This window comes from Monodon monoceros, unplaced genomic scaffold (genome assembly GCF_005190385.1).
Source record: "Monodon monoceros isolate NGI ecotype Baffin Bay Population unplaced genomic scaffold, NGI_Narwhal_1 Super_Scaffold_11, whole genome shotgun sequence".
Classification (NCBI taxonomy): domain Eukaryota; kingdom Metazoa; phylum Chordata; class Mammalia; order Artiodactyla; family Monodontidae; genus Monodon; species Monodon monoceros.
In genome coordinates this window covers 81,832,181-81,845,709 of record NW_021703767.1, presented here as the reverse complement: position 1 = coordinate 81,845,709, position 13,529 = coordinate 81,832,181, and the positions used below count along the sequence as shown (strand labels likewise).

Sequence of the window (13,529 nt, the reverse complement as noted above, 5' to 3'; positions counted from 1 at the left end):
AGTTTTATAAAAAATTAAAACAACATAGGGAAATGGTTAAATAAATTATGATAAATCTATAAGATGAAAAATTATGCAACCATTTAAAATGATATTTTAAAGGAATATTTCCAATAAGATTGACAGCAAATTTCTCATCAGAAACCATGGAGAGGGCTTCCCTTGTGGCACAGTGGTTAAGAATCCACCTGTCAATGCAGGGGACTTGGGTTCGAAGCCTGGTCTGGGAAGATCCCACATGCCACGGAGCAACAAAGCCCATGTGCCATAACTACTGAGTCTGCACTCTAGAGCCTGCTAGCCACGACTACTGAGCCCACATGCCACAGCTACTGAACCCAATGCACCTAGAGCCCGTGCTCTGCAACAAGAGAAGACACCACAATAAGAAGCCTGCGCACCGCAAGGAAGAGTAGACCCCACTCACCGCAACTAGATGAAGCCCACACGCAGCAACAAAGACCCAACATAGCCAAAAATAAATAAATTAATTAATTTAAAAAAAAAAAAAAGAAACCAGGGAGACCAGTACCAGTGGAATGACATGTTCAAAGTACTGAAAGAAAAGTACTGTCAACCAAGAATTCTACATCCAGCAAAACTAGTCTTTAAAAATGAAGGCAAATTGGGACTTCCCTGGTGGCACAGTTGTTAAGAATCTGCCTGCCAATGCAGGGGACACAAGTTCGAGCCCTGGTCCGGGAAGATTCCCACATGCTGTGGAGCAATTAAGCCCGTGCACCACAGCTACTGAGCCCATGCGCCACAACTACTGGAGCCCAAGTGCCTAGAGCCTGTGCTCCACAAGAGAAGCCACCGCAATGAAAAGCCTGCGCACCACAGTGAAGAGTAGCCCCCGCTCACTGCAACTAGAGAAAGCCCACATGCAGCAACAAAGACCCAACACAGCCCAAAATTTAAAAATAAATAAAAATTTATTTTAAAAAATGAAGGCAAATTAAGACATTTTCAGATAAATAAAAATTGAATTTGTTGCTAGCAGATCTGCCCTACAAGAAATCCTTCAGGATGAAATGAAAAGACACTAGACAGTAATTCAAATCCACATGAAGGAATAAAGAACACTGTTAAAGGGTAACTACACAGGTAAATATAAAAGACAGTATTAATGTAATTTTTTGTTTGCAATTCCTCTTTTTCCTTACCTGATTTAAAAGACCACTACATTAAGCAATAATTATATATTTATGTTGATGGGCATGCAATGTATAATGATATAATTTGTGACAATAACAGCATAAAGGTGGTGTGTAACAGCACTATATGGGAGCAAATTTTTTGCATACTATTGAAATTAAGTTGGTATTAATCTGAACTAGCTTATCAGAAATTAAGATGTTAATCCCCAGGGCAACCACCACTAAGAAAATAACTCAAAAATATACAGTGAAAGAAACAATAAGAGAATTAAAAGGGTACTAGAACTTATCCATTTAATACAAACAAAAGCATTAATGGAGGAACTGAGGAATGAAAAAATATAAGACGTAGAAAACAAATAGCAAAATGGCAAAAGTCCTTCCTTATCAGTAATTATGTTAAATGTAAATGGTAGAGATTGGTAGAATGGATAAACAATATTTAATAACAATTTAGATACAGTATTAGTATAAAAATAGAGTACAAGTGAAATACAATAAAATTCCAAATGTATTTTTTTTTTAAAAAAAAGATTGCAAAGAAAAAAAAATTACACAGGAAAAAGACAAGGAAGGAAAAAAATAAAATGTCAATAGTGGTTGTTTCTGAACTGTGAGTTTATGGTGACTTCAGTTTTACATCTTTGTACTTTCCTGTATTTTATAGTCTATTACAATGATGAATATTATCTTTATTATTAGAAAAATGTATTACTTATAAAAATATTACTATTATAAGACTGATATCACAAACCTCAATCTACATGTCTAATAACCCAAATTAAATCTATTTCCAGAAATACATGGATTTACTAGTTGTGCACAGTTTCCAATAGTAACTTGTCTTCTTAGGTACTAAAAATTATGAGACCACAAAACTGAAATGTTTGAGATAGGAAACAAAAATTTAAATAAGTATGTACACTCAGGGGTGATAGTCAAAATATTAATACCTCATACTGCATGAGCATGGCTCAGTGAAATCTGATGTGGGCCATAGTACTAGAGCAAGGTCCTGGGTGTCCTGTATAGGAGTTCCCCTTTACCTAGTGGGTAATGGGAAGGTCCAAAGGCTAGGGTTAGGGGAAGTGATGGGACAGTCACAGGCTCAGGATAGGAACTCTTTATTAACTAGAATGGACATATTTCAACATTTCAACAAAGAGTAACACTGTACTTGTATGTAACAGCAGAACACCAGTGCTAGAAAAACCTAAGAGTTGTGAACCAGTAAGCTAACCATTCAAAATGATCACCTCTGATGCTTATGACTACATTTAGAGCTTGCTCTAAAGAAAAGCTCCCTACATCAAATCCCATATGGATCCCCTCTGTTACCTCTGCATGGGCAATCCTATAGTGACAGCCCAGGGCCAGCTCCAGTCCCCCTCCTAAAGCCACCCTTTGGATAGCTGCCACCACAGGCTTCTTGTTTCTCTGTACTTCATCTACTACACTTCCCAATGTCAAGTCAAAGGTCTTATCAGCACTGAAGCCACGGATATCAGCACCTAAGAACACAAAGACAAGGAAAAAAGAGAGTTGAAGAAGACTTGGGCTTTGCTATAGAACAATAAGTTACCAGATTACACTTAAGGAATCTCAGACCTCTTTGGACCCATGAAACTCTTTATCCTTTGGTTGCAGACACAGTAAAGGAACAAGTAGCCTGGGAAATGTAGAAAGATATGAGAGAAAATCCTCAAATCTTTATCAGAAGTCCTGTAATCTAAAATCTGTCTTTCCATATGATAGTAGTAACTCTACTTTTAGAAAAATTTGAAAGCTCAGAAAAGGGAAGCAAAGATTCTAAGATTGAGTCAGCCATTCCCATTTTTTGCATGATACTGCTCAGCAATTTAGACCCATATCTTTGTTAAGGGCATCAGTCATTACAATATAAAACCTCAGGGTAAAATGAAGACATATTTGTGAGTTATATGTTAATCAATCAGCTTAGAATTACATTTCTGTGATAGACTTTTTTGTGATCAATAAAAGTAACAACATTTACTGCTTTTCCTAATTATAAAAATAATATGCATTATAGAAATTTTGAAAAATACGCAAAATTATAAAGGACAAAAATATTACTCCAAATATCACCACACAGAGATAACAATGTAATATTTTGGTGAATTTTTAGTTTTTTCCCAACGCATGTATGTAAATTGCTTTGCGACCTTGAGTAAGTTATTTAACAATTTTGTTTCAATACCTATCTTAAATGACTGATGTGACAATTAAATGAATGTTTACTATAATATATATTTTTAACAATATTGAGAACACTCTGTAAAGTCATTTTTTATATTTTCCTTTTTTCACATAACATTATACATAGTAGTGAGCTTTTCCCCTATAGCATTATATGTTCTTTGAAAATATTAAGCTTGGTACAAGTTAAAAAGTTAAATTAATTATTTCATGTTCAGCCTTTCTTTTTTTTTTTTTTTTCCTACCTGCTCCTTATCTAGCATCCATCCAGGGAGTATGCTTTTTTTCTCACCAATCCATCATATTTCACACTCTACTGTTATTATTTATTTTTATTTTTTTAGATTCCTTTTGGTTCTAGAGAAACAAGGTGAACTTCAGTCTGAATGTCATGTCTATTATTCCTGTAACTTTAGGTTAAACTAATTTTTCAAGTAACAGAAGCAATTAACATTTGTTGGATAAATACTATACATAAGGCACTGGGCTAAGTAGTTTCATATATTGTCTCATTTAATTTTCTTAACACCTAAATTAAATAGTCTATTAACAATTTCCATTTTACAGGCTTAAGTTTAAGGCTTTGAGATGTTAAGTGACTAGTTCAGACATATAATTCTGTAACAGGTTGAATAAGGATTTGAGCTCAGGCAGTTTGACTATACAGCTCACATTCTTAAATGTTATACTACATTCTTCTACTTGCAGCAAAAGGTTAGTGTGATCATCCCAATTTTATAGAAACCAAGGCACAGACAAGAGTATAGTGATTTCACTTTTTAACTGTTTATCTCTGGCACATAGAAATGCAATTAATTTTTGGATACTGATTTTACGTCCAGCAAAATTCCTAAATTCTATTATTAATTCTAATAATTTTCTGATAGATTTATTTTTTACAAACACTCATTTCTTCTGAATAATGATGGTTCTGTTTCTTCCTTCCCAATCCTTATACCTTTTATTTCTTTTTCTAGGCTGGCCAGGGCCTAGAATATAATGTCAAATACAAATGGTGATAGCAGCCAGCCTTGTCTTATTTCTTTCTGAAAAGGAAAGCATTCAATTTACCATTTTGTTTGATGTTTGCTGTAGGTTTTTAAAGATAGATACATTTTGCCTGATGAAGACATTTTCTTTCTATATTTAGTTTACTAAGAATTTTAATCTTTAATGCATGCTAAACGTTACCAAGTGTTTTTTTCTGAATCTCTTGAAATAATCACATGATTTTCCTCCTTTAATCTTTTAATAGGATGAATTACATTGATTTCTCATGTTTAATGAATCTGGTATTTCTGGGATGAAAGTGATATATCATGCTTTTCATATATCGTTAGATTCAGTTTTATTATATACTGTTTCAGAGTTTTATATCTAGGTTTACAAATGAAATTGGCCTTTAATTTTGCTTTTTCATACTGTCTTGACAGGTTTTGTTATCAAGGTTATGCTAGCCTCACAAAATGAGTTGGGAAGTGTACTGGATAGAACGGTGTCCACCCAGAGCCTGTGAATGTGATCTTATTTGGAAATAGGGTCTTTGCAGATATAATCAGGTAAAGAAGAGGTCATACTGGATCAGTGTGGGTCTATATAAGATCAGGGAAATTTGGACACAGAGGATAAAGCCACAGGAAGACAGAGGCAGAGATAGGGATAATGCAGCAACAAGCCAAGGAATGCCAAGGATTGCCAGCAACCACAGAAGCTAGAAGAGGCAAGGAAGGCTTCTTCCCTAGAGGCTTTGGAGAAAGAATGGCCTTGCAGATATCTTGATTTTGAACTTTTAGCCTCTGGAACTCTGAGAGAATAAACTTCTATTGTTTTAAGCCACCCAGTTTGTGCTCACTTGTTATGGCAGCCCCAGGAAACTAATATAGAAAGTGTTCCCTCTTATTTTTATTCTCTGAAATGTTTGTGTAAAATTAGAATGATATTTTCCTTGACTTTTCAGTTAGAGGTTACCAATGAAGTCATCTGGGACTTGAATTTACTTTGTGAGATTTTTGATTACTGACTCAATTTCTTTAATGGTTTTCTGTTTCTTCTTGAATCAATTTTGTAAGCTCTGTTTTTCTACTTGTTCATATTATAATTTTTAATGGCTAGAGCATCTTCAGTGATATCCCTTTTGTCATTCTTTATATGTATTGTTTGTATTGTCTCTTTTTTTTCTTGATAAGCCTCTCTGAAGCTTTATCAATTTTATTAGTATTTTCAAAGAACTTTTGATATTATTGTTCTCTTGATTCACATTCGTATTCTATTTTAGTAATTTCCCCTCTATCATTTCCTTCCTTCTACTTCATTTGGATCTATTTTACTGTTTGTTTTGTCAGTTCCTTAATATAAATACCACAATATGTTTCAGTGTTTTTTCTTTTCTGATATATACCTTTAAGGCCATACATTTCCTGCTAAGCTTTGCTTTAACTGTATCCCTCAAGTTTTATATATTGTTTTTATTATCATTCAGTTAAAATATTTTCTAAATTACATTATGATTTCTGCTTTGACTCAAAGGTTATTAAAAAATGAATTTATTTTCCAAACACATGAGAATCTCTAGTTATATTTTTGTTATTGATTTCTAACTTGATTGCACTGTTGTCAGAGACATTCTAAATGAAATTTATTGAGATAAGCTTTCACAGTCCAGTAGCTGATCAACTTTTGTAAATGTTGCAGATTGGAGAAGAATACATATTTTCCGATTGTTGGGCACATTGTTCTATCTAAGTCCATTAAGTCAAGTCTGACAATCCCTAATGCTTTTCCAGAACAATTATTTTTGCTGCCTCTGAACTCTAACTACGTTCTCTCCTACCTCCTTTTTTACAAAGAAATATCGGTTCTGATTTTTCATAATTCTGATCCCTCACTCCATGCCTCAAAGTTACCATCTTGAGCTCCCAACCTTAAGTTTTCAAACAGTTGAGTAAGCTATTTAATAGCTGGTTAATGTTTGGCCCATTATTTAACTTCTCTTAGGCTTAGCCTTCTCATCTGTAAATGGAAACTGTAGGATTTACTGAGGATTAAAATATAAAGTATGTAAAAATATTACTATTTTCATTGTTAATAAGTAAATAAGCTACACGGTACTGGCACATAGCAGGTAAGCTAAACGGTAATTATTATAATGATTAATGTGTTTATATTTATTCATTGTGATGATTTCAACATCTATTTCTTCTCAGGTTACCACTGACACACATTAAATTCCTCTGGCAAAAAAAAAAAAAAGAAGAAGAAGAAGAAGAAGAAAAATGAAAAAAATTCCTCTGGCTACAGTAAGAATACATGGGCCTTCATATCCATGGGACTTTTGTCAAAGGGTATAATTTGGGAAAAGAAGAAAAGGTGCCACAAATACCAGTGAATAAATCACCATTTCAGATGCTTTTGCCGTATTTTGTCACTATTTTGCATCTTCACAGGATAACCCAATAAAGAGTGCATGGTCACTGAGATGGGTGACTATCAGAAGAAAAATGAAGTCCATTGCAGGACTCTGTGTAAAATAAAAAAAAACATTTATCAAACATGTTCTGCATGCAAGCACTGCTCTAGGGTTTTCAGATATGTTATCTCATTTACTCTCACAAAAACCTGTTAAGATATGAATATTATGGTATCTATTTTATAAATAGAGAAATTGAGGTTCAGGAGATTTAAGGGACTTGCCCGAGCTCACATAGGATGGTGACACATGCAGAGCAGACATGTACCAGCAGATGTATACTAGCAGCTATAATAGCCATCAAGCCTGGAACTAAATGTCCTCCAAAGGCCCAATCCAATATAAAAGAGAGTAAGGTCAGCATCTTCTCTGGGTTCTCTCCTATGATTCTTGTCTCTTTCTCCACAATGTTTCTCATTCCCGTTCAACTCCCATATTCATTACCCACACTATAGTATTACCCACAGGGACAGATAATGCAGCATTGATCTCAGTCTGTGGCAGGATTTCAGAGAGAGTGGGAGAGGGTTAGACACTGGTTACCTGCAGAGAAGATGCCATCTGCTCCACAAATCACAATGGCTTTTACTGTATGGTCTGTTAGAGCTTTCTGCAGACCCTCTTTTATTCCACGGAGAACAGTCTCACTAAAAGGGAAAAAAATTACATGAAGCATGAGTCAGAATCAAATTTCTACCATCTCAGAGTTTTTTTTTCCTTTCCTAACAATGAAAAATTAAACATATACACGATGTATAAAAATCCTAGATACTTATCATTAAACTTTCACTAATTTAACAAATAATATATGTATCTACTGTAAATTAAGCACTGAGTTGATTAAACACATAAACTTTAGAAAAAAAAAGTGTTTTCCTACATTTTGCTGTAACTTTGACCACTTAGAATCAGCACTATCAATTTAAAAATATTATATACATATCCTATGTACAGTGAGGGTTTACAACATCCTAGGGAGAACAAAATGTACACAACACAATATCACACTAAGATAAGTGCTGTAATAAAGGTACAAAGAAAGTGACGTGGAACTCCTGAGAGGAAAGAAAGTATTGTTTTTAAAAATAAATTTATTATTTATTTATTTATTTATTTTTGGCTGTGTTGGATCTTTGTTGCTGAGCGTGGGCTTTCTCTAGTTGTGGTGAGCGGGGGTTACTCTTTGTTGTGGTGCACAGGGTTCTCATTGCAGTGGCTTCTCTTGTTGTGGAGCACAGGCTCTAGGCACTTGGGCTCCAGTAGTTGTGGCGCATGGGCTCAGTGCTTGTGGCTCACAGGCTCTAGAGAGCAGGCTCAGTAGTTGTGGCGCACGGGCTTAATTGCTCCGCAGCATGTGGGATCTTCCCAGACCAGGGATTGAACCCGTGTCCCCTGCATTGGCAGGCGGATTCTTAACCACTGCGTCACCAGGGAAGTCCCAAGAAAGTTTTTTCAATTTGTCATATTGGCATAATATAAGAAACTGAAATTGTCTAAAAATAACAGTCTAAGTGATGTGGCAGGGGCTGCAAGTTACCCCCAAATATCCCTCCATCCCGACATTCTTCAAAGTATTAAACATCTGGTTTTTAGCTGGATACATGGCTGCCCAAAATAAAGACTACATTTCCCAGCAGTAAGGTCAGCCCGAGGCATTAATTTCTGGCCAACGGGATGGAAACGGATTTGGTACATGCAACTTTTGGGAATAGTCCTCAAAGGATTGGGTATGCTTTTTGCTTTTTCTTTCCTCCCTACTTCTGGCAGGAATGCAGATATGATGGCTAGATTTGGAGCAGCCATTATGGATCAAGAGGTGGAAGCTATTTATTGAGGATGGCGGAGCAAAAGATAGACAGAATTGGGATCACTGATGATTGTGGAGCAGCCATACCAGTCATTCCAGGACGCTGCTGTGAGAGACATCAACTTTTTCTTATTTAATCCATCATGATTTTGAGTTTTCTGTCAGTAGCAGCCAAGCCTAATCCTAACTAATTTAGGCGGTAAAGGCAAGGTCTGGGAAAGAAAGGGCATGTAGTAGACTTTGCCAAATTTCAGTAGATGAGGGAGTCATCCACAGAGGAGATAGTTAAAGCCAAGATTGAATGAGTCTGCCAAAGAAAAAGAAGAGAGAGCTGAGGGTAGATCTAGATGATCTAAGAGGTGGGAGAGGCTCAGCAGAGTGATTCAGTACCAAGGGAGCCCAAAGTCACAGAGACCAAGAGAGGAGAATTTGCCATGAAGCAGAGGATCAACAAGTGCCAAGGGATGATAAAGGAGGAGAACTGGGAAGAGTGGTGAGGAATTGCTTAAAGGAAAAACGATAGAACCAGAGTCCAATCAGTTTTGCCTTAGAGGTCTAAGTATTGGGGGAACATTTTATACAGAGTGAAAAAAAATCTTAAAACAAACAACAACAAATGTCCATAAAGCCAGATTGTTCAGACCAGCAACTGAGTTAAAACCTCAGGGAATAAAGGAGATACTTGCCCTTGTTTATGGCAATTCCCTTTTACCTTTTTTCCACCATTTAACCCAGCTGAAATCAAACAAAACCTCTTGCCTTCAACTAGTTAATTAGAAACCAAATCTGCTAATGGAAAACTGATTCTGAACCATCCATACTACTGAGAAGTCCAAAAGGCACATATTTCCTTCTGGGTAAATGATGGCTGGAAAATGAGCCCAATCTGCGCCACTGAGGAGACAAGCCTGGCTTTTCCCATTTCAACCAACCCCTACTCTTTTATTTCTTATGTTCTTGCTAATTTTGCAAATATCAAACACAGGAAAAAAAGAAAAATGAAAATGGCTGTAGTAGATATAGCTTTACTAGATTCTAGTTGAGTGAAAAGGACAACAACTTCGTAGCAATGTCAAGGTCACAGGGGTTAAGAAATTATTTTCTCCCCTTAATATTGTCAGGCATGGAGAAATGGAGTCTAAAGGTAATATTTCATGAGTGATGACCAAAGATCTTTAGCTTTTGTCACTATAGGAAGCCTTTCTTGTGACAATTTTTTAAAGCCAGGGGGTCAGCGAATCAAGCCGTGGCTTGTGACCAGCATTCTTCAAACAAAGAAATAGAAAAGAAAATATAATATATCAAACAAAACAAATAAGTTTCACGAAACTTTGTTTTCAGTTATGTATTTGTATGTGTGTGTGTCTTAGGTTGCTATGTAAAACATGGATTCCTGTGTGGATTATAATTTTAAAAAGTGTGAAAGCCATTGTTCTGGGAGATGGGCCTAGTAATCAGACATGTCCTACACTTGTAAAGAGGGTTGGCATTCACCTGAATAGAAGGAAACCTGGCTGGCTAAAGGAAGCAAGGAAAGATTTGAACTATTTGTTCTGGCCCAAAAATATTCAAATAAGAATCTCTGACTTAGCTAGGAAGAAATAATTTCCCACATAAAATTAGAATTAGGAAGGGAGAAAGGAAGGAAGGGAAGAAGAAAAGTGTAAAGCAAAAAAAAAAAAAAATTGGGAACCTGTTAAACTTGATGAATGTGCTGGGACACACACCTCTACCTAAATATAAGTTCAGAAGAAGGTAGATGGGAAAGGGCAAGAAAGCATTTATTCCCAAGTGGAGAAAATCTTGATGCAGCTGCAATGAATCCTGAGCAGTGGGGCCTGCTGGTAGGGGCTTGTAACAGGCCTTCTGACTAATAGTAATAATGATAGCTAACATCTGCTAAGTGCCAGTTTATAATCTCTAACACATTTAAACCTCACAACAACTTAATGAGGTAGACACTAACATTTCTCCTGCAAGGGGGGCTAGGGGGCAGGTTAAATAACAGAAACATTTTAAGTAGTTATGGTAAAATATTCCTAGTTATAGGTAGTAGACTGTGGAACCTTTTTCCCCAAGTTCTAGATGGGCACAGTTTCCCATTATGAGCAGAGGTTAAGGCAGAGTCCTAATATTTAGTAATTCTAATAGGAATACAGTCAAGTTCAAAACTGATATGTAATCATATTACTCATGTTTTTCTTCATCAAAGCCAAAATAATAAATATTTTGATTTCTTCTGAGAGTGGCAAGTAAGTGGACATTATCATCCTTGAATGATTTTATTTCTGATTTTTTATATTTTTAAATGCAAAATTTTATATTAAAATAATTATATTAGTGTTAATGATAAAATCAAATCTGACGATAGTAGGATAAAAATTCAGGTAAAATTAGTATGTCTTCTCATTACAGTCTCTTTTTGCTCCAGCATCATGTGATAAGGATTTTGACCACAAGTCTTTCTCTTTATGCTTTATATGTTCTCTGTAAATTATCATTTCTTCTAATCCTACTCCCTGTGGATAGGTGACTCTTTCCTAGGCTGATGTATCACTATACTTTTTTCAGAGATCTAAGAGAACCAAACCTATATAATGTCATTAACTTTCAAAAGAGCAGCGTTAATCTCACTTTTAAAAAGTAATGCTTTTACAAGTTTAACAAGGAAGGTACTCCACAGTAGTTTTTCAGAAAATGCCATTTAATAGGCTTATTCTGATATGGGCTTAACCCAACATGGATCTTCCATGGAAGCACTAAGACCTTAAGGTTTAGAACAGACCAAGAGATATACCTTTGCACATCTGGGCCAGGACACAATCCTCTTTTACTCACTGTGTTGGCATTAAAGGGGATCTTTATTTTTAACAGTGTGAAGCCACTTTATTGTTGGATTCCTAAAACTTTTAGTCACACATTATAAGGGTGGCCTGGACTCGAGGTTGGGAAGTGAAGGATCAAGGTCCAGCCAGCATTGCACTAAGACCTTTGGAATAGAAAGTACGGCTGAGAAGTCAAAGTTGCAAGCAAGCAGAAGAGTCCAGCGCGACGGGAGCACGGACAGACCCGATCCATCCCAGCTCCCCGCTTCGTAGCCATCTGACTGCCTCTCAGCCTCGGTTTCCTTACCAGTGAGATAGTTCTCTGCAAACAGGAACTGAGCTAACCAATGTAAAAGGCCCTGGCATATGCCCAGGTTTAATCCGTGTCAGTGTCTCTCTCCGTTTAAACCAGCAGGGGAGAGTCAAAGCCTCCACTGCAGGCAGGCGGCTAAGACCCTGCTCGCTGTCCCCGGGCTGAAGGCGGCCGAGCCCGTTACCTGAGCGCGTTGACAGGCGGGTTTCGTAGGCGGATCAGCGCCAGGCAGTTCTGCAGCCGCGTAAACTCAGCCATGTTTCCTCAGTCGCCGAGGTCGCCTCAGCTCATGGCCCCAGGGCGATATCACTTTCACTGGGCGCTGGGCCGGCCCCGCGAGGAGGGGCACCCGCTGGGCCAATGTGAGCTCGGCATCGCCTCCCGCCCCCCGGGCCGCTCCAGGGCACCGATGCCCATCATCCATCCCAGACCTCCTCCTTCCCCGGACCACAGCCCCGCGCTCTGCAGATCCTTGTCGTCTCCTCCTCTTTGTTGGCTCTTGTCCTGCTCCCAGCACAAAGTAGATCAGGGAGGACGATGGAAAATGAGTGGAATTGCCAGCAAGTCGAGATTTGCAAACCGCTGGCCCAGAGGGGCTGGCTACTCTGGACAAGTTCTAGGTTCCCTAAGTTGGTGGAGCTGTGTCCTCATCACAGTTTTCATCTACACGATCCTTCTTAACAGGGACGGATATCTGGGATCCTCACAATTATGTGATATGACACACACCTGGAACACATAAAATACACAAATCATTCATTTCACCTAAATGGGTATGGTACAAATATCAAATATCTACAGAACCGTCATACAGCGACCTAGTGAAACCTTCAACTTTCCTGTCTGCCCAATCCTTCCATTTCTTTCTTCTTCTGCCATTCCTAAAGATTGTGATTTCCAATACTTCAACCACCAATTGAGCACCTATTATGTGCTAGGCTGTAGGCAGGAGACTAAAGATAAATAAAGCCTCGTTCAGGCTGGGACAAAGTTTTTAAAGATGCAGTTGGCCTCAGGCGGTCTCCACAGTCCATCAGGGGGCTAGAAGGCAGTCTGGAAGTTTCAGAGAAAAAAACAATGGAGCGGTCTTATTCACTAATGTTTCACCAATTTTAGCAAAGATTAAGGATTATTTTCATAGATTTTCTTTTACCTGTTGAAAATAAAACCAGGTTCCTACTCCTAGGAAAGTACCCATTGCCTTGAAGCCCTGAAAACAAGTAGCAGTCAGAACCCATCTAATCCGTCAAGGACAACCTATCAAGGACAGCCCCTCATATTTTTTTTTTTTTTGGCTGCATTGGGTCTTTGTTGCTGCGCGTGGGCTTTCTCTAGTTGCGTCGAGCGGGGGCTACTCTTTGTTGCGGTGCACGGGCTTCTCACTGTGGTGGCTTCTCTTGTTGCAGAGCACGGGCTCTAGGCACTTGGGCTTCAGTAGTTGTGGCACATGGGCTCAGTAGTTGTGGTTCGCGGGCTCTAGAGCGCAGGCTCAGTAGTAGAGTGCACGGGCTTAGTTGCTCTGCGGCATGTGGCATCTTCCCAGACCAGGGATCGAACCCGTGTCCCCTGAATTGGCAGGCGGATTCTTAACCACTGAGCCACCAGGGAAGTCCCAGCCTCTCACTTTTGATAGCCAGCCAATCACAAACAGCCCAGGGCACACGCTTCTGAGTGCCAACATTCAACATCAACCAGCCTCTTACAAGTGGCATCAATCTCTACTGCCTCTAAAATTCGCCAA

General features: G+C 38.0%; 1 protein-coding gene across 2 annotated transcripts in view; it reads right to left on the bottom strand.

Annotated features, from left to right (window-relative positions):
• EHHADH (enoyl-CoA hydratase and 3-hydroxyacyl CoA dehydrogenase) overlaps window positions 1–12,085 on the bottom strand; it is a 50,373-nt gene extending 38,288 nt beyond the window's left edge. Inside the window, exons 1-3 of one of the 2 annotated variants that reach the window (XM_029214177.1) lie at window positions 11,973–12,085; window positions 7,387–7,490; window positions 2,499–2,671 (exon numbers count right to left, since the gene is read on the bottom strand). In XM_029214177.1, the coding sequence (XP_029070010.1) occupies window positions 2,499–2,671; window positions 7,387–7,490; window positions 11,973–12,046 (351 nt within the window). In that variant the 5' untranslated portion in view covers window positions 12,047–12,085. The remainder of the gene's footprint in view (window positions 1–2,498; window positions 2,672–7,386; window positions 7,491–11,972) is intronic. The other variant, XM_029214178.1, reaches the window with a different exon arrangement.
• Window positions 12,086–13,529: the final 1,444 nt, after the last annotated feature.